The sequence below is a fragment of the Helicoverpa armigera genome, chromosome 5 (genome assembly GCF_030705265.1).
Source record: "Helicoverpa armigera isolate CAAS_96S chromosome 5, ASM3070526v1, whole genome shotgun sequence".
Classification (NCBI taxonomy): Eukaryota; Metazoa; Arthropoda; class Insecta; order Lepidoptera; family Noctuidae; genus Helicoverpa; species Helicoverpa armigera.
The window spans coordinates 12,688,982-12,709,916 of NC_087124.1; the positions used below are offsets into that span (position 1 = coordinate 12,688,982).

Genomic DNA, 20,935 nt, shown 5'->3' on the forward strand with positions numbered 1-20,935 from the left:
AGTTTACCTTGACAGGTTTGCAGAGCAGCATGAGCTTATCGAACACGAACACGTATCTTGACCTCAGCTTCTGATCCTCATGAGCTTTGACCTTCAGCTCTCCATCTAGCAGTAACCGACCGTAAGCCGCTAGGCCTGCGCCCCCCGCGCCTAGGGCGCCGCCCTCCCAGTCTATTATACTCTCCTAGGAAAAAAAGATATAGATTGTTGATTGAGCATTTTTGTGTACCAACCGCTCAAAAGCGAACTCATCTTTCGCTTACGTAAATCTTAGGGTTAGATCAGAAAACAGACAGGGTCTTGAGTCTTAATTTTGTACAACATACCTGTACTTTAGCGAGTAGCGCGAGCACCTCGCTGTCTCTTTTGACTTCATTGATGTACTGCGCGACATCCACCATCGCCTCCTTCGCTCGCTCCAACCCTCGGAACTCCTCATGATTCTATAATGAAGACAATTGTTGCTTTCACAGGTCTCGGATAGCCATATCTGGCACATACCATTAAATATCAGATAACTAACTGACACTATGTCGGTATCTAGTGAAACCAGGCCTCTAAATAGTTATTTATTGTTCATGTTTTGTTCCTATTCATCATGATTATTTTAGGACTTTTGTAAAATAGCTGTCTGACACGATTTTTTTTTACTGATGATGTAGATGTGTTCTGTTAATGATTCTGGACCACCAGTTTTTTTTTGTGCACTGTTTAAAATTCATTCCTGTATACAAAATTATTTTTAGTTTTATTTAAATATGTCTTCATTTGTTCATGTTATATAAAAAATTACACATAAAGCCAAAAAAACGAAACATTGTTACATTTTAATTTCTCGCTATCCATTGTTCTAAACTCCTTGTTGTCTAATATGACAAAGATTATGAGTGTTTTTTTTTAGAAAATAATTGTTAGAAAAAAATTGTAAACATTTTCAAGACATTCATAAAATCCTTACCGGTTGCGTCTCATGCACGAGTTTGTCCAACAGCAGATGGTACTTGAGCACCCTCTGCATCGGCACCGACAGTATGTCGCGCAGCTGTATCCGCCCGTCGCTGTGTTCTTTCTGACATTTCTGTTTAACAAGCGATATTGTGCTTTAGTGTAAAGGCATTAGAGTTGGTTTTGTAAGCCTGTGCTTATGGTCTATCCGACTTTAGTGAAGACAGAACGTTTGAATTTGGGACACGTTGTAAAAATATTGCATTGATTTCCGAGGATGAAGTTGCCTGTTTAATGCATCTACAGAACATTTGAGTGAATTTAGTATTTGTTGATTAGTCAAATTGCCAATAAGAACTTCGGCTTATTACCGGAATTGGAGACAGATTTATAAAGGGTGTATTTATGGCCTATAAATAAGGGATGGAAAAGAATCATTTAAGTACTACAACCCTAAAGGATTTATTAGTAGATTGACGACGGATTTCTATTACCTATTTATCTTCTAAGAGATTGTACTTTGAAATTAGCTGCATGAAAAACGTATGGAAATCCACAGTAGATACTTTATTTTATTAGTTACAAAATATATTGTTTTTGATCTTAGAACTATTCAAAGTAGATACATTCAAGCATACTTACAGCTAACTGCTTATTGAACGTAGAATCTCTTGCATCTAAGGTCTTCAAGGTATCCTGTGCGTTAGTAAGGTTGGAGCAATAATCGCCATACAGTAGGAGTCGCTCCCGCCACGCGAGGAATACGTCGGCGAGGCGCGGAGCCCCGTTGCCGGGGACGCACGCTTCGGTTGCCAGCTTTAGTTGTCGGAGGAGACCTGTGTGAGTCTCGTGGAGTTCCTGTAGGTATGAAGATTAAGTTAGGAACATTGGGCTCTAAGGACAGGAGGATGATTATAAAAATTTTGGGCGCCATTTTACAGGGTAAAAGCGTTAAAAATTCGGGATACTAAATGGACGGTATTTGTTCTGTTTCAGCGAGATGGAACTTAAATTATCAGCTTTTTCCCCTTCTCATTTAGCGAAGGGATGAGGGTGAATCGCTACGTTTGCTCAAGGTGAACAAGTGTGGTGGCGGTAGCAAATCCAGACTGATACAGAAGATATTTTTTTTTGGTACCGTGCCTTTTAATGGCTACCTAATAAAGTCCAAAAAGATTACATCACATAAAGCAGAGGCAAATTCAAGCAATTTTATTTGTAAAGTCACAAGTATAATTTGTGAGCAATTTGATAAGTCGAGTCTAATTTGTGGTTGAAATACATTCCTAAGCATCTAGAATACCGGTTTTTGTTTAATCGCAGGTGATAGCATTTAATGTATTTATAGCTTTAAAAAAATGCATATTTATTTATATGGGCCTTAAGTAGACATGAAACTACTTTGTGCACTGGATATAAATGCCTGCCTACTGCCTTCTTCAATAAAAGGGCTATCTAACATGTTTTTTTTTCAAATCGGTCCAGTAGTTCCTGAAATTAGCCCGTTCAAGCAAACAAAGTCTTTAGCTTTATAGTAAAAACATTGATTCCTCACCTTAATACCAAAGAATATGACTTGCATGTCCTGAGGCTTGAGATACGGCATCAGCGGCCTCAGGAAGTATTTGATGATTTTGCTCAGAACATCCACATAGTTGTTTTCCGTATCCACAAGTTCCCGTATAACGTAATCCCTCTTTTCTAAACTATGTGACGATGTTGCTAGCTGGAAATTTAAAAAACAATATTACTATTCGAAATTCAAACTTAATTTGGAACAAGACAAATTCAGATGGATTAAAAAAGAACATTTTTTTTTTAATAATGTGTCCCTCTGAATTGGTCCCGTAGTGTACAATCAAAGCGAAAGCATGAAACACCATATCCCAACTAAAACCATCTACTATGTACAATTTACATTTATTTCGTTTCTATAACGTTATGTTCCGTTAGGATATCGACCAAATACCTAGCAAAATGCCAAATTGTGTGTCAACTGCAATATTAAAAAAATTTGGTTTGAATTATGAGACATGAAATAAATCTTAATTCCGGAGCGACGCATAAGGAAATAGCTCTATTTCTCTTTGCGTCACACTTTTTCTCTGCAATCTAGATCAATACAACATATCGATAACAAAACATTAGCAACACAAAGTACCCACAACCAACATAAAAGAACTCCCAAAAATACCTGTTCCGGAACATCCGTACGCGTTACTCTAAAGTTATTTATAACACTTACATTACGATATCCACTTATTTTTATCATCAGGAACGCAACGTTACAGAAACTGTGGTGTTTATAAAAACAGTGATAGCTAAACTAATATGTGGTAGCGTAAATACATCGTGATCCGTGGAGCAGCAGTGCCATACCATGCATAATTCAATCGGCGTACGGAACGATTTGCAAAACTTTTACTTGTCTGCTCGGAATCTAATACGTCCGTCATCCGTGAACGGTTTTTTGCTAGATATTGTACGATGATTACCGGTTTCGCGGCTGTATTTATAACTGTTCTATCTATTTAGTGTCAATGTGAAAACAACACGATTTGTTTTCGACTGAATTGCAACGAAATTTCTTTGGAAATATTTGTATTAGTTTACTTTGAGTCGCTCCTCTAATAGAGGGAGGGAGACATCTGTCAATAAAATGTTACTACGTCATTCAGTATCAATGACCATCTTGTTAATAACGTTCATTCAGAACCGTGCAGTCCAATTAATTGAGAATCTATTACAAATTCCTTTGAAGAAGGACAGCACAGAGTACTAACTGACTGTGTGTAATAAATACCCTAATAGACGAGAGCCAATTTAGTGACCAACTATGGGTTTCACCAATCCCTGACTATCTACCTAAAATATGCCATGGCTTAAAATAGTTCGTATTGATAAATAGAATGATAAAGGCAGGCACTGCCACTCCTCACCACCGAAAGCGAGCCAACAGACAGACAAACAAGAAAAAAAAAACCAAAACCAAAAAAAAGGGGGGGATCCCTACTGTGTTGAAAGCGGGCGGCTGCACAGGCGGTAAGTCGCGCACACTGTTCTTGACGGCGCACAGGTCGTGGTAGATCTCCTCGTCGTGGATGCGCGCGCAGTAGCTCGCGTACTCACCCACGTCAGCCGCCGGAGCGCTCGCGCCGCCGCTGCGCGACCCACCATCGTTACGTCATGCATAAGCTTACTTCGCTTTTGGATTACTAGCTTAGGCCTTACAGTCAATGACGTGCCAAAATAAATGCTTGTTAAGGCTCCGTGGGGGTAAAGCTAATGAAACAAAAGCGAATCAAAAAGGTTCATCTAGTGATGTGATGCACGCTGATGTTTTAAAGTCCTCAGAAAGCATCAACGAGCATGTATTTCCATTTAAAAGTAAAAAAAATATGAACAGAATTTCAAAACCCAAATTATGAAAACGAATGGTGAGTTCAGAAGCCATTCTATTTATTTTCATAATCCAAATTCTACTATTATGTCATAACTAAAATAAATAGCGTGTGAATTCCATTAAACTAAATACAATGGGACCAGCTAAACAACTAGATGACAAAAGAAACTAGCTACCGAAATACACGGAGATAACTTAAATAACAGGATACGCTAGCATAGTTTAACATCGTTCCATGATAACAATATGGGTTTCCAGTGATAATGGCACTTCCAGAGATGGTGCGTTTCAAACAGCCTGTTCGAGAAATTATATCTATGAACTTTAGAGCTTCATCATTTGAAAGAAATTCCTTTAGGTTTACTTGTTTTTTTTTAATCATAGGAATATGTGCGTTATTGCCCAAGAAGCAAAGTTAAATCAGCTATCATATCCTTAAGTAAATAAAGGTAAAATATTCACAGAACCTATAGAACTGACCACGCCTAAATACAAATAGTTCACGTGTGTACTGATAATTATTACATTACTAGTAAGGAAAAAGTTTAAGAAAATATTATATGTAGTAAGAACATTAAATTAACAGAATATATTTATGTTGATGCAACGGGGCAAAGGGCTTTTATATAAATTACGATAGAAGCCTACATGAGTTCATATGAGCGCCGATCTTAATAGACGTATCTTTGCTCGCCTAGGTAAGCGTTAAAATGTGTTCATCCTTTCATCCGAAGGTTTTCGCGGCAATCAAAGAGCAAGCATTAGTTCTCTTTTAGTTAAATGGAAGAGGTGCAGTTAATTGATAACGGGCTTATTCGGCTTTCAGGTGCAAAAAACTAATCCGCTTAAAACTATAGCTACGCAAACAAAAGGGCAAGAACGGGATGTAAAAGGTCTTCGGGAACTTTCTCTGTGCGATCGTCTTAATGCGTTTTACAATCTGTTCCATTTTGTATGAAAAAATGCTGTACAATTACAAATCAGTACACACGTCAACTATTTAGCCCGTACGAAGCATATCTACACGTCGGAAGCTGGACAGCGATCACCTTTCACGTCATCATCACGCTTGGTAACAATCCTCGATTCTTATAAACTTTTAACAAAAATAAAAATTGGATCAGAATCTTACATACACCTCTTTGGGAAAGTAAAATATTCCAAATATGTTTCGAATTTATAATATTAAATTCACAGTTATGTTTGAAAATGAAAATTCATAGAATAACTGTCATAGGAATACGGGATCAATTTCAATGCAGTTCTCGAAATAGAAATCCATTACAGACTGAATAAAGCTTTACCTAGAAATTGTCGATATCATACGATACAGATACAAAATTAACAATTTCCTAGTATGTGTAAATAATATTATGGTCGTTATTCGTCGTTATTGATTTAAAGAAACTGAAGATCCGAAATTGATGCGTAACTATAGTAAGCATGTATTTCGGTGATTGTTTACAAAAGAGTTACCGCGGCCCTGTTACATAAAGAGATTCATAAGGAACATGATGGGTTTTAGTCAGTGTAAGAGTCTGACACGCCTCACGCTCACGCGGGATGGGTCATTTAATTTTAATGAATTCCTATTAAAAAACAAATAAGGCATTTTACAGTCGACACCTATCCTCAAACGCTATCAATCTCCTTGGTATCACCAAACCCCCTTTCACAATCCCCCTATTTGTCCTTACAACAATAGCTTCAATAATAATTTATTGGTTCCGAGTATTCTATGTACGCCACACGATGGCACGTATATAAACTCTTTTGCAAAAAAAACGGGCACCTATGCGAAATCTTAGTTTTAAGGACTTTTCGTGTATTTCAAAGGGATTTAATGATTGTAGTATGTTTCTACCCAGCCAGCACAAACCTTTTGAGTAATTTTTGTTTAATAGCAGTCATAGAAGCTAATTGCAGAAAAAAACTACTGTAAATAGCTGATATGGCGCTTACTCAGACGTTATTCAAGCAATTTGGGCACAAAATATAGTGCTATTAGCTGTGTAATAGCAACGTAAAAGATGAATAATTTTTGAATAATTGTACGACAAGCTGAATATCTTCTACATAAAAAGATTTTGTTCTTTAACACAAGTATTACAGCTCTTTTAGCCAGATGAGGAGTGAATGATGAATGAACATATTATAATTGACTGAGTTCTTCAAAGCTCAGATATTCAGATCATACACAGCGTTTAGCTTATTTCAGGTATATTTTAGCAAGAAGTTGATCAAATTAAATATTGACAAATCCGAACAGAGTTATACATATTCGTAGTATAATATTTTACCTATCGTAAATTTTACCCTTATTTAGGCGTATGAAAGAAATTGTAGGTGCGCATGCAACTTTACCGTGTATATATATATATATTTCGTGTAAATTTTTCACGCGCTTCCTGATAAGCCGGGTTTTGAAGAAATAAACAAAATTTCTTCTAGTTATGTTTTTTACGTGTAAAATATTTTTTTAGTTTATTTCAATGTAAGGGTTCAAAAATAACCATGTAAAACTTTTTTAAGAATATTATATTTATTTCGTTATTAAACTTGAGTAATTGAGTATAAAATTCCACATCATTATAATTAGGTTATGTTGTTCGATAATGGCGACGCACATTCTGAATAAAATCTGATTGCACAGTGGCTTACCGTCTAATGTATGCATAACAGACCATAAGTGTCCACTTATTAAGTTGTGCTCTGGTTAGAAGTGGACTGCATTAAACATTTTTCGACAACTGTTCTATAATAACACACATTCGTACTGTAAATCAAACAATTAGGATTCAGTCATATAATAATAAAAACCCACATTATAGGAAAGCTATATTATTTTTTATTTTTAGTTCTTATCAAAGTCAGATAATTATAGAAGATTCCGATGAATTGAGAACCTCATTCTTTTAGAAGTCGGTTAAAAAATATTACGATACGAAAAATTACATACTTACTTAATTATAACTAATCATTGTAGTACAGAATTCATAATAGTACGATACAAATAAATAAGCATAGTAGGTACTATATACCTACTACAAACGTGCGATGCATTTTCACGTAGTAACCCTACAAAACAATTAGCTCTGTCAGCCGGTTAAATGCTGACTAACTTTCCAGAACAGCTCTTCTAGCTTAAAAATGTCTAAGTACTTCTCATTACGCAGCAAACTTCTGCATCAAAATCTGTTAATATTGCTTTAACTACAGTTAGCTGCATATGACGGTAATTTCATACTCAAAGCGTCATAAAGTAGTTACAACAGCTATCTTTATTTCTGTTAAGTCACTATATGCTTCATAACAGAAACAACGCCTATTTTATACAGCAGCTGAATAACTGTCATGGTGTAGTGTGTAATACAACTAAAAGAAAACAGAATACAGCTTATCCAGTATCATGCTTGATAATGGAATTTTATACCAATGTTATACAAAAGATTACACGAACTCTTGAGTAGCAGGTCTTTTTATGATGATTATTCAGTTTGAAGAAATAAAATCCGCAAATTACTAAACTAATTCAGCTGATAGCATTATTATAGCAAGAAATAACTTTAATACATAATTTGGTAATACACTCAGCTTATATTCATATATAATAAAGCTTAACCCTGCATAGAGTTAAATTCTTGGCCAGTTATCTGACTTGTGTGCTGCCTGGGTAGCATCAAAAGAGTTAGCCGAGCATGCGTGAGAGTGTATTCTAAATTTGAATTTTGTACAATTGCTAAGAAATTGGTTAAACCTTGTTTTGGACTAATTGCTGGCAGAAAGTTCGTCGGTGTTTTGAAAAGCTTTTGAAGTGATTTTCAGGAAAATGATAATGCAGTTTTAATTAATGATTAATGTACTTTTTTGTAAGATCAAAACATTTTTTAAAAACTATGCGTATTTGATAAAATTTTCACCTGCTCCAAATGGTCTATACTGATGATTGATGGCAATGTTAAGAGTTTCGGTATTTTAGTGTAAAGCGTTCTATTGTTTAGATATTGTACCCACGTGCTTTAAAATATCGCTTTTTCATAAATAAACACTATTTAGAAGAGTATCAGTACCTTTGGCTGCGACAAAACCAATTAAAAGTAAGCAGTGCCCATCACAACTCGACTCCTACCGGACTTTGACATTTAAAAAATACCAAATTTTGGGACAAATGTTAAAATTAAAAACATGAAAAATTATGAGAAGGGTTAAAGCTATCTAAAAAGTCAAATTATTGCCTCGTTGAAGCTCTCGATAACTCCATAGGTATCGGGTTACTAAACGACGATTTAGCTGAAAGGGAGTCAAGAATTCAAAATTATTGACCAAACGTATGTTTCTTAAGAAATGAGCAGATAGCCAATTATTGTTATGATTTAAGCAGGAAAGTGCTGCAGATGCCAGAAAATCTCGGTGTAGGCAAGTTTATTTAATAAAATGTCCGTGGGATGAAAACACGCTATTTGAACGCTCAGACTCATAGATCTTCAGAGGTCTACGGAGTTTCCCAAGAGACGAGGTTGTTTAAAAATCAGTGATTACGAGACCTTAAGACCTCATGCTCACAGTCTATGCGCTATTTTCTGTATTTTGTAGAATTTCAAGACTTTTAAAAATGTCAAAGTCGGATAGGAGACGAGTTGTGATGGGCACTGCTTACTTTAAATTGGTTTTGTCGCAGCCAAAGGTACTGATACTCTTCTAAATAGTGTTTATTTATGAAGAAGCGATATTTTAAAGCACGTGGGTACAATATCTAAACAATAGAACGCTTTACACTAAAATACCGAAATTCTTAACATTGCCATCAATCATCAGTATAGACCATTTGGAGCAGGTGAAAATTTTATCAAATACGCATAGTTTTTAAAAAATGTTTTGATCTTACAAAAAAGTACATTAATCATTAATTAAAACTGCATTATCATTTTCCTGAAAATCACTTCAAAAGCTTTTCAAAACACCGACGAACTTTCTGCCAGCAATTAGTCCAAAACAAGGTTTAACCAATTTCTTAGCAATTGTACAAAATTCAAATTTAGAATACACTCTCACGCATGCTCGGCTAACTCTTTTGATGCTAGAAACATACTACAATCATTAAATCCCTTTGAAATACACGAAAAGTCCTTAAAACTAAGATTTCGCATAGGTGCCCGTTTTTTTTGCAAAAGAGTGTATATAAGCAACTAGTTATGATAGAAGGCTGTTTATCTTTGTAACGTAGACGTGTAAACACGACTATTTAGGAAGCTCGCCTGGTTGGCGGACAGCCGTCTTTTGTTTTCCTTACATCCGCAGCGACGACGAGAAAAACAATGCACCTGAATACTGTGTAGACTTTTACGGAAAATTTTCAAGAAACTGGGCGTGTTTTTCTGCGCGATATTTTGTTTTATGATTGATTAGATTGGATAGTGTTGTATCTAAATATTTTATAGTGTCTATATTCAGGCATAGTGAGTCTCGAAGTGGACCACGAAATAATTGGGAAAATTGATAGACCAAGTAAATATTATGATTGATCTGGTGTGGTCCGTCTAGACTCTAGACCACATGAAAGTATTACAATAGCTTTATTGAATAAAGTATCACTATTGAAGATGTCAAACAAATTGATAGACCGAACAAACCCAACAGCGTGTAAACAATTTTACTACGAATTGAAGAGTTTCTTTCCTGGACGTACTCGAGCAAATTATTTCTCGAGAATTGCACACAATCTCAAGGACCATTACCCTGAAGCGATTAATAAAGAATCGCATTGGTATTGGCTTGCGTGCCAATCATGGCGTCCAATACTTGGCGGTCAGCGCAGCATATTAATAAGTGAGAAATGAACATAATTAGCCGTTCGGCTATAACCGGCCGTCTAACGGAAACACCGGCTTCATAATATGTATATCTATGCGTAGTTTTTGTTGGACACTGAAATATAGTGATCCATTAGAAATACTTTAACTAAGTATGTTGTAGTACAAAAGAAATTGAGCGTTAATAAGCGTGGGCAGTCTTAAGAAATTAGACACTATAAATAGAGAAGAAAATGTAAGAGCGGAATGCGTCCCAGGAGTATAATGTGTAGTTAGTTGCTACTAAGCTATTATGTTTAGAATGCATGTCCATGTGTGGTCGCCATGAGAACTGCAACATACCGTATGACAACCTGCTCATCATAAACGGATAACGGTTAGATAAGTCGAACGACAGATAAAGCATGACTAAAACTTTCTGCGAAGTACCGAGCCTTATCTCTTGTTATCGAGTTCGCGCGAACGAGCGACTTGCGTCTTTACTCTTCACCACTCAATTGACAAAATCGCAAGAATTCCCATTGCGTCAGCGCACGGTTTTATTTTGAAATTTTGAATGGCTTCCGTTACGTTTGTCAATTCGCTTCGTATTATTCGCCGACTTTAAACTTTCTATCGCATTTCATTACGCGACAGCTAAATGATTTGAATGCTCAATTACTTGTAAAACCTTCATAAAATGTAGAATTTATTTGCTAATAGCTGTTTATAGCAGTTTTATATGTGAGACACGTTAAGTATTAAAACTTGTAGTTAAGATTAGTGGCTTTTATTACTTTAATCTGTAATTAAACTTGCTATAAACTTTTGACTAAAATCTGAATAAAGATTAAGACCTACACATTTTATTTATCATAATTTTCCTGAATGAGCTAAATTAATAAAAATCTATTCTAAACGCGGACCAGCCCACGCGAAATCTGTAGTATAAATAGCACATTATATTGGAACAAAACGCCGGCTTTTTCAAACGGGCACAGATAACACAGGCCTATGTTACCGGCGGATGAATGTGGGATAAACTTGACGACAGATTCATAAGTTTAGTTTCCCAGTTAGTTGCTGTTGCACCTAGTTAGATAACTAGTCGTGAGAGACTTTTATATCCCCGTGAAGTTGCTCTCTGAAACTTTTATGATGGAGCAATAATCACTGATTTGTGTAGATGTTTGCTTAGGTAAGTGGCATAATAAACAGAACTGAATCATGGTATAATTGATCTGCAACACTTTCTAGATTAGGCTTCAGATTTCTGAGAACCTTTAACTTATCAAAAGTCTTCTTTCATCCCTAATACTTTTAACGTGGGAAGAATGACCTACAACCACACAAAAATTACTTAAAATAAATCACGATACACAAACATTTTCATTCAGGTTTCCGAAGCCTGTAAACACAATTTTGAGCGTTATTGGAAACTTGTAACTAGATCACGTTCACAATTTGCTCAATTGGATTGGTGACCTTTCATGTGGGAAGTATGGAAATAATGTGGCCTACGGGCACTGTGCGTACACCGAAATACACTACGTATTCAATTATGTTAACATAATGACTCGTTAAGTCGTTACTAGTGTTGTAAACTGACGGTCACATACGATAGGTGACCGTCAATTACTATTAAATGACCGGTCACATTGGACATTTATTGTCAGACTGGTCAGATATATTAAATAAGTATTTTTTACTTGGTACAATTATTATTTTTAACAGTTGTAAAAAATTACAATTAAATTTCAACAATAGTAGAAAAGAATATGAGGTTGATATACAGGATCTGCAGTCAAGGATTCTCCATTTACAAGAATCATTGATGGCAGTTACATGCAAATATCAAACCTCACAAAGAGAAATGGGTGAGTACATACTGGCAATGAACGGCTTGGTGGATCTGTGTAGTGAAAATGAGAAAATGTTTAATTCATTGACCAACAATCGAACACCAGGTTGTGAACAAGATCTGCCAGGCTGTTCAGGGTTAGATGATTCTCATCAATCTTCTCATTGTATTAAATTAGATGGTTGTAAAAAAAGTACTTCCTTCGACACACAAAAAACAATAAAATTAATACAAAATGAAAATAATAATTGTAACAAAATAGTAATGTTTAGTGATGAAATTGGACAAAACATGTGTCACAAATTACATCAATATTTAGGTGACCAGGTAATAAACTATTGCATGCCTGGAGCTACTTATGAACAAATATTAGACAAAATATTAAGCAGTAGTTACTGTCCAACTACTACTTTAGTTGTACTAATTGGGAGAAGAGGAAATGCCACTGTTAAAACAGTAATTAAATACTTTGAGTGTTTATCGCAATTAAATGTAAATAAAATAGTTTTATATGCTTTTCCCTATGGCAAGGGCTTGTCGCAGACAGAAAATAACCATAGACATAAATGCAATCTTAAATTGCAAACTATGACATTGTATAATGAAAATTCAATTTTATTGACTCTAATGTACTCATTAGTAATAATTATTTTATGACAAATGATAATTATTATATTTGTAATTTTATAAAGGACAAATAGCAAAATCGCTATTTTATTGTATTTTGAACAAAGCCAATTGCTTGGCTAACGATACTGCTCCTATTGAGCAGTCTAGTTTATTTTTTTCACAGAACTTGGAATTAGTTCCAAGTGATTTAAACTCCACCACCAGACAATAGAGCCAATCTCTAGCAGTCAATCAATTATTTTGAATTGTGACATAAATGCAATTATATGTTCAAATATAAATACCACAAATAATGTTGTTACTTCTAATCCATCAAACCCTTTGAGTATAAATACTAGAAACAAACACAATCTGAATATATTCCATCAAAATATTCAAGGTTTGATTGCTAAAGAATTGGAATTGGAGTTGTTCATGAACTGTAATAATATAGATATTTTATGTTTAACTGAGCATTGGCTTAAAGAGCATCAGTTCATGTTTAGCTTCAAGAACCATTGTGTAGGCAGCTCGTACAGCAGAGTAAATATAATACGTGGTGGTTCTCTAATAATTCTTCGCAATACTATTAAATTCAAAGAACGGAAGGATATTGTGAACCTTTCTGTTGAGCGAGTAATTGAGATATCATGCGTTGAGCTTGAGCAGTTCATTGTAATGAGTGTATACAGGCCCCATGTGCAACATATACAATTTTTGAGAAGCATCTGGAAGATGTATTATTCAAAATTTCTAACAATAATAAAACAGTTGTCGTCTGTGGAGACTTTAATATTAATATACTGGAAAATACTGCTATTGTTAATAATTTTATAACTCTGTTTCAATCATACAACTTGTACAGTACATTTCTCGAGCCGACTAGAATAACTAGCACTAGTGCTACATGTATAGATAACATTTTTACTAACTTAAAACCTTTAAACAAACATATTTTAAATGTGTTAGATTCTGATCACTCTGGTCAATTAGTTACCTTTCCCATGAAAACTATCAGAGCTCAGAGAAAAAATGTAAGTTTTATTCCTGTAAACAAACATCGGTTGGAACATTTTAAAAATAACTTGATTGAAAAACTGCCTGAATTGCCCTATCATGATAATCCTGATCAAGCTTACACCCTTTTATTCAACTTAATTAATTGTGAATTTAAAAAAGTTTTTACTACTAAGTCCATATCTGTTTGTGATCAGGTAACATTTAGTGATTGGGCAACGCCGGGTATTTACAAAAGTAGACAGAAGTTATTTGAATTATACTATGAAAGATCATTCAATCAAGATGAAACATTTAAACAGTATGTTAAAAACTATTCAAAAATATTTAAAAGAGCCTGCACCTCCGCTAAATCAATACACATAAAACATAAAATAAAAGCTTCTGGTAATAAAATAAAAACTACGTGGAATATAATCAATTCAGAAATAGGCCGATCCACTGTACGGAATCGAGACTTCCACTTAAAAATAAACAATGTAGACGTTAAGTCGGACTTGGGGGTAGCATCTGAGTTTGAAAATTTTTTCACCAATATCCCTATTTTAACAACCAGAACTCTTATGTCGTCTTCCAGTTCGGCTTTTACAATATTAAAAAATTGTGTTGCGGAATGTGACAAAGGTTTTGAATTCTCAGTTGTTAGCTCTAAGGATATTATTCAAGCGTATAAAGATCTCGATGTAAAAAAGACTGCTGACCTTTGGGGATTGTCAGTTCAGATAATCTCATCGATAATTGAAATAATTTCACCTTATTTAGCAACTGTGTTTAACTCTTGTGTTGCATCAGGTGTTTTTCCTGACTTAATGAAACTTAGTAAAGTAATTCCATTGTTTAAATCTGGTAGTACAACCGATCCATCAAATTTTCGGCCAATTTCAATTTTACCCACTTTGAGTAAAATTTTTGAGAAGTTAATATTACGTCAATTGTTGAGCCATTTTAATAGAAACAATTTGTTGCACACTAAACAATTTGGATTTACCAAGGGTCGTTCTACTACGGATGCGGGCGTGGAATTGCTTAAAAATATATTCGAGGCCTGGGAGGATTCGCAGGATGCGCTCGGTATTTTCTGCGACTTGTCCAAGGCTTTTGATTGCGTGCACCATGATATACTCATCAGGAAACTTCACCACTATGGTATCAAAATAGGCTCTTGACCTTCTGACTTCTTATTTGCATAATAGAATTCAGAAGGTAGATGTCAACGGTAAGAGGTCTTCTGGATCCACGGTCACCATGGGGGTTCCGCAGGGTTCAATTCTAGGCCCTTTTTTGTTCCTTATTTATATTAATGACCTTCCTTATCACATAAGGGATAATCACAAGATTGTGTTGTTTGCTGATGATACTTCACTCGTTTTTAAAATCAAGCGCCAACTCGACAATTTTGACGAAGTTAACAATGCACTCTCTAAGGTTGTTCATTGGTTTAATGTCAATAATCTTCTTTTAAATGAGTCTAAAACGAAGTTAATTAAATTCTCGACGCCCAACGTAAGGCAGTTACAAACTAATGTACAACTAAATGGAGTAGAGTTGAAGCCTGTTGAGTCAACGGTATTTCTTGGTTTGACCGTTGATTCCAAACTCCAATGGGGCCCACATATTGTTAAACTGTCAGGAAAACTTAGTTCCGCCGCCTATGCTATTAAAAAGATCCGTCTAATCACCGATGTGGACACAGCCAGAATAGTTTATTTTAGCTACTTTCATAGTTCAATGACGTATGGGATCCTCCTTTGGGGAAACTGTGCGGATGTTGAAACTATATTTATTTTACAGAAAAGAGCTGTTCGAGCCATTTATAATCTGGGTCCAAAAGTTTCTCTCAGAGAGAAATTCAAAGAAATAAATATTCTGACTGTTGCCTCTCAATACATTTTTGAAAATTTAATGTACGTTCATAAAAACATATCAGACTTTGTTCAAATGTCTGATGTTCATAGCATAAATACTAGGAATAAACATAATCTTGCTGTACATGCCACTCGCCTCCACAGAGTAAGCAACTCGTTCATGGGTCAATGTATACGCTTTTACAATAAACTTCCCAAAGCGGTTCGTGATTTGCCTATCAAGAAATTTAAAAATCATATAAAATCCAAACTTTTGAAAAAAGGATATTACAAAATATCTGATTATTTAAATGATAAAAAAGCTTGGGAATGAGCTGCTCGCTTAGTGAGTGATATCTTTTCAAATGCCTGTGTATTGTTACTTTTGACATTTAAATATATATTATCATCAGATAACATTTTATTAATGACATTGTTTATTGACATTTATATATTATAATTGTATTTTTTTTATATTATTTTTTTTATTATTATTGTGAATGTGAGTATCGTGTATGCGAGCAACATTATATATTCTTATAACATAAATACTGTCTGGCGGGTTTGAGTATTTTTGAATGGCCTACGCAAATGTTCTGCAGATCTGGTATCGTCGTGTGACAGGTCGTTGAGCTCCCTAAGATATGGTTGAGCTACACGACGACTGATGCATGCGTGCCGTCTGTTGGGACTGGTCAGCTCCAGCCTGATGTGGCTCTTTCCTCAAAAGGCCATTCCAGACCGCGTACATGGTGACACTCACACATGATATTACTTGATTTATAACATGTTTGGACTTTAAAAGAGACTATGACCCTTGAGTTTGTTTCGGCGTTTCTTCTCAGGGATCAGTCAGTTAGGAAATGCCGACCTCAGCATTCTTAAAATGACGTGTAAAAGTGATGTAATGTCCAACTTGCAAAATAAACGATTTCATTTCATTTCATTTCATTTCATTTCATTTCATTTTCGTCTCAAGCAAAGTAAAAACATTATGAATGTGAAATAATACCTTTCCAAACCAACATAGTGCATAGATAACCTTTTAAAAAGATAGACTCTCAAGTACGTATTTATTTTTATTGATGTATACTGACAAATCATTAATCATAGAGTGTCGGCGAAATCTTTTTTTTTTTATCGACGTTAAAAATAATCAAATGACCCCTCCCGCTGTGGGTTAGCAGCGGTGAGGGAGTGTCAGACTCTTACTGACTAAAAAATGTCGTGTTCCGTCGTAGGCCTTTTATGTACCAGAGCCGTGGCAACTCTTTCGAACAACCCGCAGCCCCGGCAGGCCTTGGCCCAACTGGGCCCCTCTGGGGTTGCTGACATCTCTTTGAGGAGCGCGTGGAGCAACGCGCGCCGTCGACACGGGTCTGTCGTCTAAGTAGACAGAGGGACGATGAGCCACCGGAACTCACCGCCCACAGACCCACACCTACGGTGGCCGGGAGTCATCTCGCTACACCCGGCGCCCGTGGTGTCTACCTGGTCCAGCACGGCGGCTGGGATGAGAGGTGCGAACTCTCTGGCGTTCCAATTATGTTAACATAATGACTCGTTAAGTCGTTAGTTACGCAACAATAATTGGATACTACGTTCTATATGTTCTGGGCTCCTGGTAATTTGTGGTTTATCGACGTACTATTTTGGTATGCTGGTTTTTTGGTTGGCTACTTAAATTAACCAACCAACTTGAAGCTCTGGGGTTTCAAACACGTTTTTGTTATTTGCCAAGGCAGATAGAAGTGTCCCCCTAGACACAGCTCACGAAATATTCAACACCATTTAGAGGGACTCTGAATTACACCGAGCCATGCATTAGTGAGACATTTGAATGAGCAACAGAGGCCACCAGACATGGTACTCAGCCTATATTACCGCGTTATGTTCCCCAGGTCACGTGGGATCGCATAAACACGTAATACGTGTAGGTGTCGAAACTACGTATTCCGCAAAAGGACTCGTGCAGATTCCACGTAATAATGCGATAAAGTAGAAAGTTAGACTTCCCACGCTTTAGAGTTTAATTAAATTAAAACTTTTCATCGCATTACGAGGATGCATGGTTACGGATACATAGGGTAATCCATATTTGTTTTAAGCGAGCTTGTTGATTTAATAACTGGAGCAAGCAAATAATTGAGTGTGATATCCAAATCAAATATCGTTTAATTGAACTGTTGAATGCGGTTTCCGTTGGGAACGGTTTTTGCGGGATTTTGTATTGGATTTGCTAACTCTGGAAATGTGAAGGGTCATGTTGAAAGGTTAACAGCGAATACCGAGTGGCGAGACAACTGAGTACCGCTATCTTAGATGTCACCTCGTAACGATTTCATAGAGCTGTATTTGTGGTACTTAGGCCGGCTACTATTTCATGAGACCTTATGACCTCTTAGCTCACTTGCCCTACTCCCGAATAATGCCTCGTCTGTTTACGCCAAAACTTTATGTAAGCCACGTTAGTTCTAAGAACTGATGACACGATAGTACAACATTGTTCATTGCAAAATGTATGGGAAACAAACACCGATGTTATATTAAGATAACTTCAAGAAATAAAGCAAAGAATGCGAGCGTTAACACGCGCGCAATTCCGGGGGAGAGAGCTAGTTGTCTCACTTCACTCTGCCGTAGTATTACCGACTTTATTGTGTATAAAATAAAGTTGATAACAGCAGTTATGTGCAACAGATGGCTGGTCAATTATGCTTGCAATTGTTGGTTGCACAATGATCAGCAAGGCGTATTCATTGATGAGCATTCAAAATAGATAAGTAACAGTGATGACGGCGACAGTTATGCAATGTAGTAACAGGATACTTCAGATTAATTGAACAAGCTGAGCTGCAGCGGCCGTTCGGACTGATACTGAAATATCGATCAATGAACCGTATCTAGATCTAGCACGGGTGTTATTGATGCTACTTTTCATAGCATGTAGATTATTTTGAAGTTTCAAACAGGTTTTAGAGTGTTCATGAATTCCAGACATTGCTAATGCAAAAATCTCCGAAAAAAGTCTAGAACGCTATTCTATGGGAAAATGTCGAAGTGAAAAGTAGCAAAAACTGTGTAACCATGGAATGCCTTTAAGCCAGTTAATCCCTACTTTGACCCGGTTAGTAAGATCTATGGTCACGACTATAACTGATTCAGAGGTCTCTCGACAGGACGCTAAGCCCCTCAAACTTTTAGTTATAAATATCAAATGGATTAACTTATTGTTGTTTGATGATAACGGTGCGACCGGGGAACATGATTTGAATATTAATAGGTCCAATGAAAGTAAATCCTAGTATTAGAATGTACCAAGCGTGATGTTAACCGTCTAACCGAATGAATATTCGTCTTTGTGTGGCCAGATTTGGCTTTAAATTAGCTGTTTGGGTAGTTTTAGAGAACAATAACTGTGGATGATAGTCTAAAGTCGTCGGCAGAATACTGCGAATTACTTTTCATGTTCACAAGAAGGTTGACAGCCTGTAGGGATTACAGCCTCATCTAACCACATCAAAACGAACATCCCACAAAATAGAGTCGAAAACAGCCACCTCTGGCGTTGCTGAGGTAAACTTGACGTAACAGAGGTCCTCATAAATCTCCTCGACTCGGTCCTCGCAGGTGGCGGAGGGTATCGTGAACTGCACCCACGGGACTTCGGCCGCGGCCGGGTGCCCGGGGCATTCCTCTATCACGCTGGAGTACGGGGGAGGCGCCAAGGTCACACTGGCGCTACTACAAGGGGTGTTAAATTACTTCGTACTTTGAAAGTTAGAAAGAGAAGTTTGGAAGTAGTTTGGTACTTACACTGATTGCAGGTCTTTGTATATGTCCTCTTCTGATTGCGTTCTAAGTGCTGAGAATGGCCTGGAATAAAATTGTTGACGTAAGGACAAAAATTATCAAAATTCCTACATACTAAAGTGTAGACCATCATGTTTCAATTTGTAGATGATGTAGATATGCATATCTTCGCCAAAAACAATTAACATACAATTAGCATACACCTTTATGGAGACATTCAATTAGGCTGTGAATCATACTGACAAACAGCATAGTTAGGTCTCGAGGTGCGGTTGCTAGGTTGCTATTAGATTATGTATTAGTATTACATTCCTGTAGTGATAAGTATTAAGTTTTGGTGTATGATCTGCTGCAGCTCGCAACCTAGGATTATTCACTAGAGAGACTCATATTAAGTACATCTTTCGCAACTTGCTCTAAAGATACACCATATTATGTGAGTAGCAACAAGTATTTATTTGTACTAAAGATACCTATTCTAAGCTTATCAGTGCACATGGATAATAAATAAGAATAAATAATTTTATCACCAATTACTCAATAATCAACTGCATTATCAACCTGCAATAAAATGACTCACTTGATATTTTTCGCCACCGCCTTGGGGCACTGGCTGAGTTTGGCCAGCGTGCACAGAACCCGGTGGAAGTTGGAGAGGTCGAACAGCATGGACGGATCGAAGAGATCCGTCTCCCGAAGCTCGAAGACTTCGTGGCATGTTCGTAGGAACACTTTGATGTTTCTCATGCATAAGAACTGGGAACAAGACGATGATGGTCAGTTTTCGTTCTTTAGGTTTTTCGCCCAAACGAAACTGGACATAAGTAATTACACTAGACTGACCACTTTGACTCACATGAATCTATGCCAGTGTTACGCTGGAGAGTTTGTTTATATTTGTACTTGAAAGCACTCTCAGAAACTTTTGAACCTATTTGAAAAAATATTACAGTGTTAGATAGCCCATTTACCTCGCAAGGCTATAGGCTAATGTTATCCGGATGAATAGAGTATTTCCCTAGGGATGCAGGTGATATGAAAGTCATATACCTACCAAAAGGGTTCATTAATATGCCGCGTTAGATTACACATAACCATTATAGCAGTTTAAATAGTGTGAGGTGGCATAACGATGGCACGTAAAGTCGACTTATAACGCTGTTATTATATGTAATTTAATTCAGCGTTATTACATACACAGTTATGTGCACATTCGCAATTTTCACGTAAACAGATTCTAGTTTCGAATTATGTAGAATTTCTACTAAGGAACTAGCTTTGGCCAGCTGTTTCACAATGTCCCGTGGGAGCTACTTCGCACACGTGGATAAACTGTAGCCTATAACCTTCCTCGATAAGTAGACTATCTAGTATTCAGAAGGATTGGTGTGTTCATGCAAGCAAACAAACTCATCAGCTGGATAATATTAGTTTAGATGTGAATGATATACGAATTAACAAAGAGTAGGTCTCTTTCACGTAAGATCAGAGTCGACAATTGACGCAACTTGCGGAAAGACGAGGAAATATTGTATTGCTACATTATTGCTCAATCAAATTGGTGAGACAATAAGCAGAATTTATCATCATACTTCTTACACATTAGTACATTAATAAAGTATGTCGCGCGGTCATATGTAATTGCCTCCTACAG

The 20,935-nt window shown here is 36.4% G+C and overlaps 1 protein-coding gene across 4 annotated transcripts in view; it reads right to left on the reverse strand.

Annotated features, from left to right (window-relative positions):
- LOC110374622 (protein vav) overlaps positions 1-20,935 on the reverse strand; it is a 34,555-nt gene that overhangs the window by 11,033 nt on the left and 2,587 nt on the right. For 2 of the 4 annotated variants that reach the window (XM_064034656.1, XM_064034655.1), the window contains exons 2-9: positions 19,862-20,037; positions 19,285-19,344; positions 19,029-19,212; positions 2,501-2,671; positions 1,588-1,803; positions 959-1,078; positions 327-443; positions 8-184 (exon numbers count right to left, since the gene is read on the reverse strand). In XM_064034656.1, coding sequence (XP_063890726.1) covers positions 8-184; positions 327-443; positions 959-1,078; positions 1,588-1,803; positions 2,501-2,671; positions 19,029-19,212; positions 19,285-19,344; positions 19,862-20,037 — 1,221 coding nt within the window. Of the gene's footprint in view, positions 1-7; positions 185-326; positions 444-958; positions 1,079-1,587; positions 1,804-2,500; positions 2,672-3,958; positions 4,107-19,028; positions 19,213-19,284; positions 19,345-19,861; positions 20,038-20,935 lie in introns of those variants that run through there. The other 2 variants (XM_064034657.1, XM_064034658.1) reach the window with 2 other exon arrangements.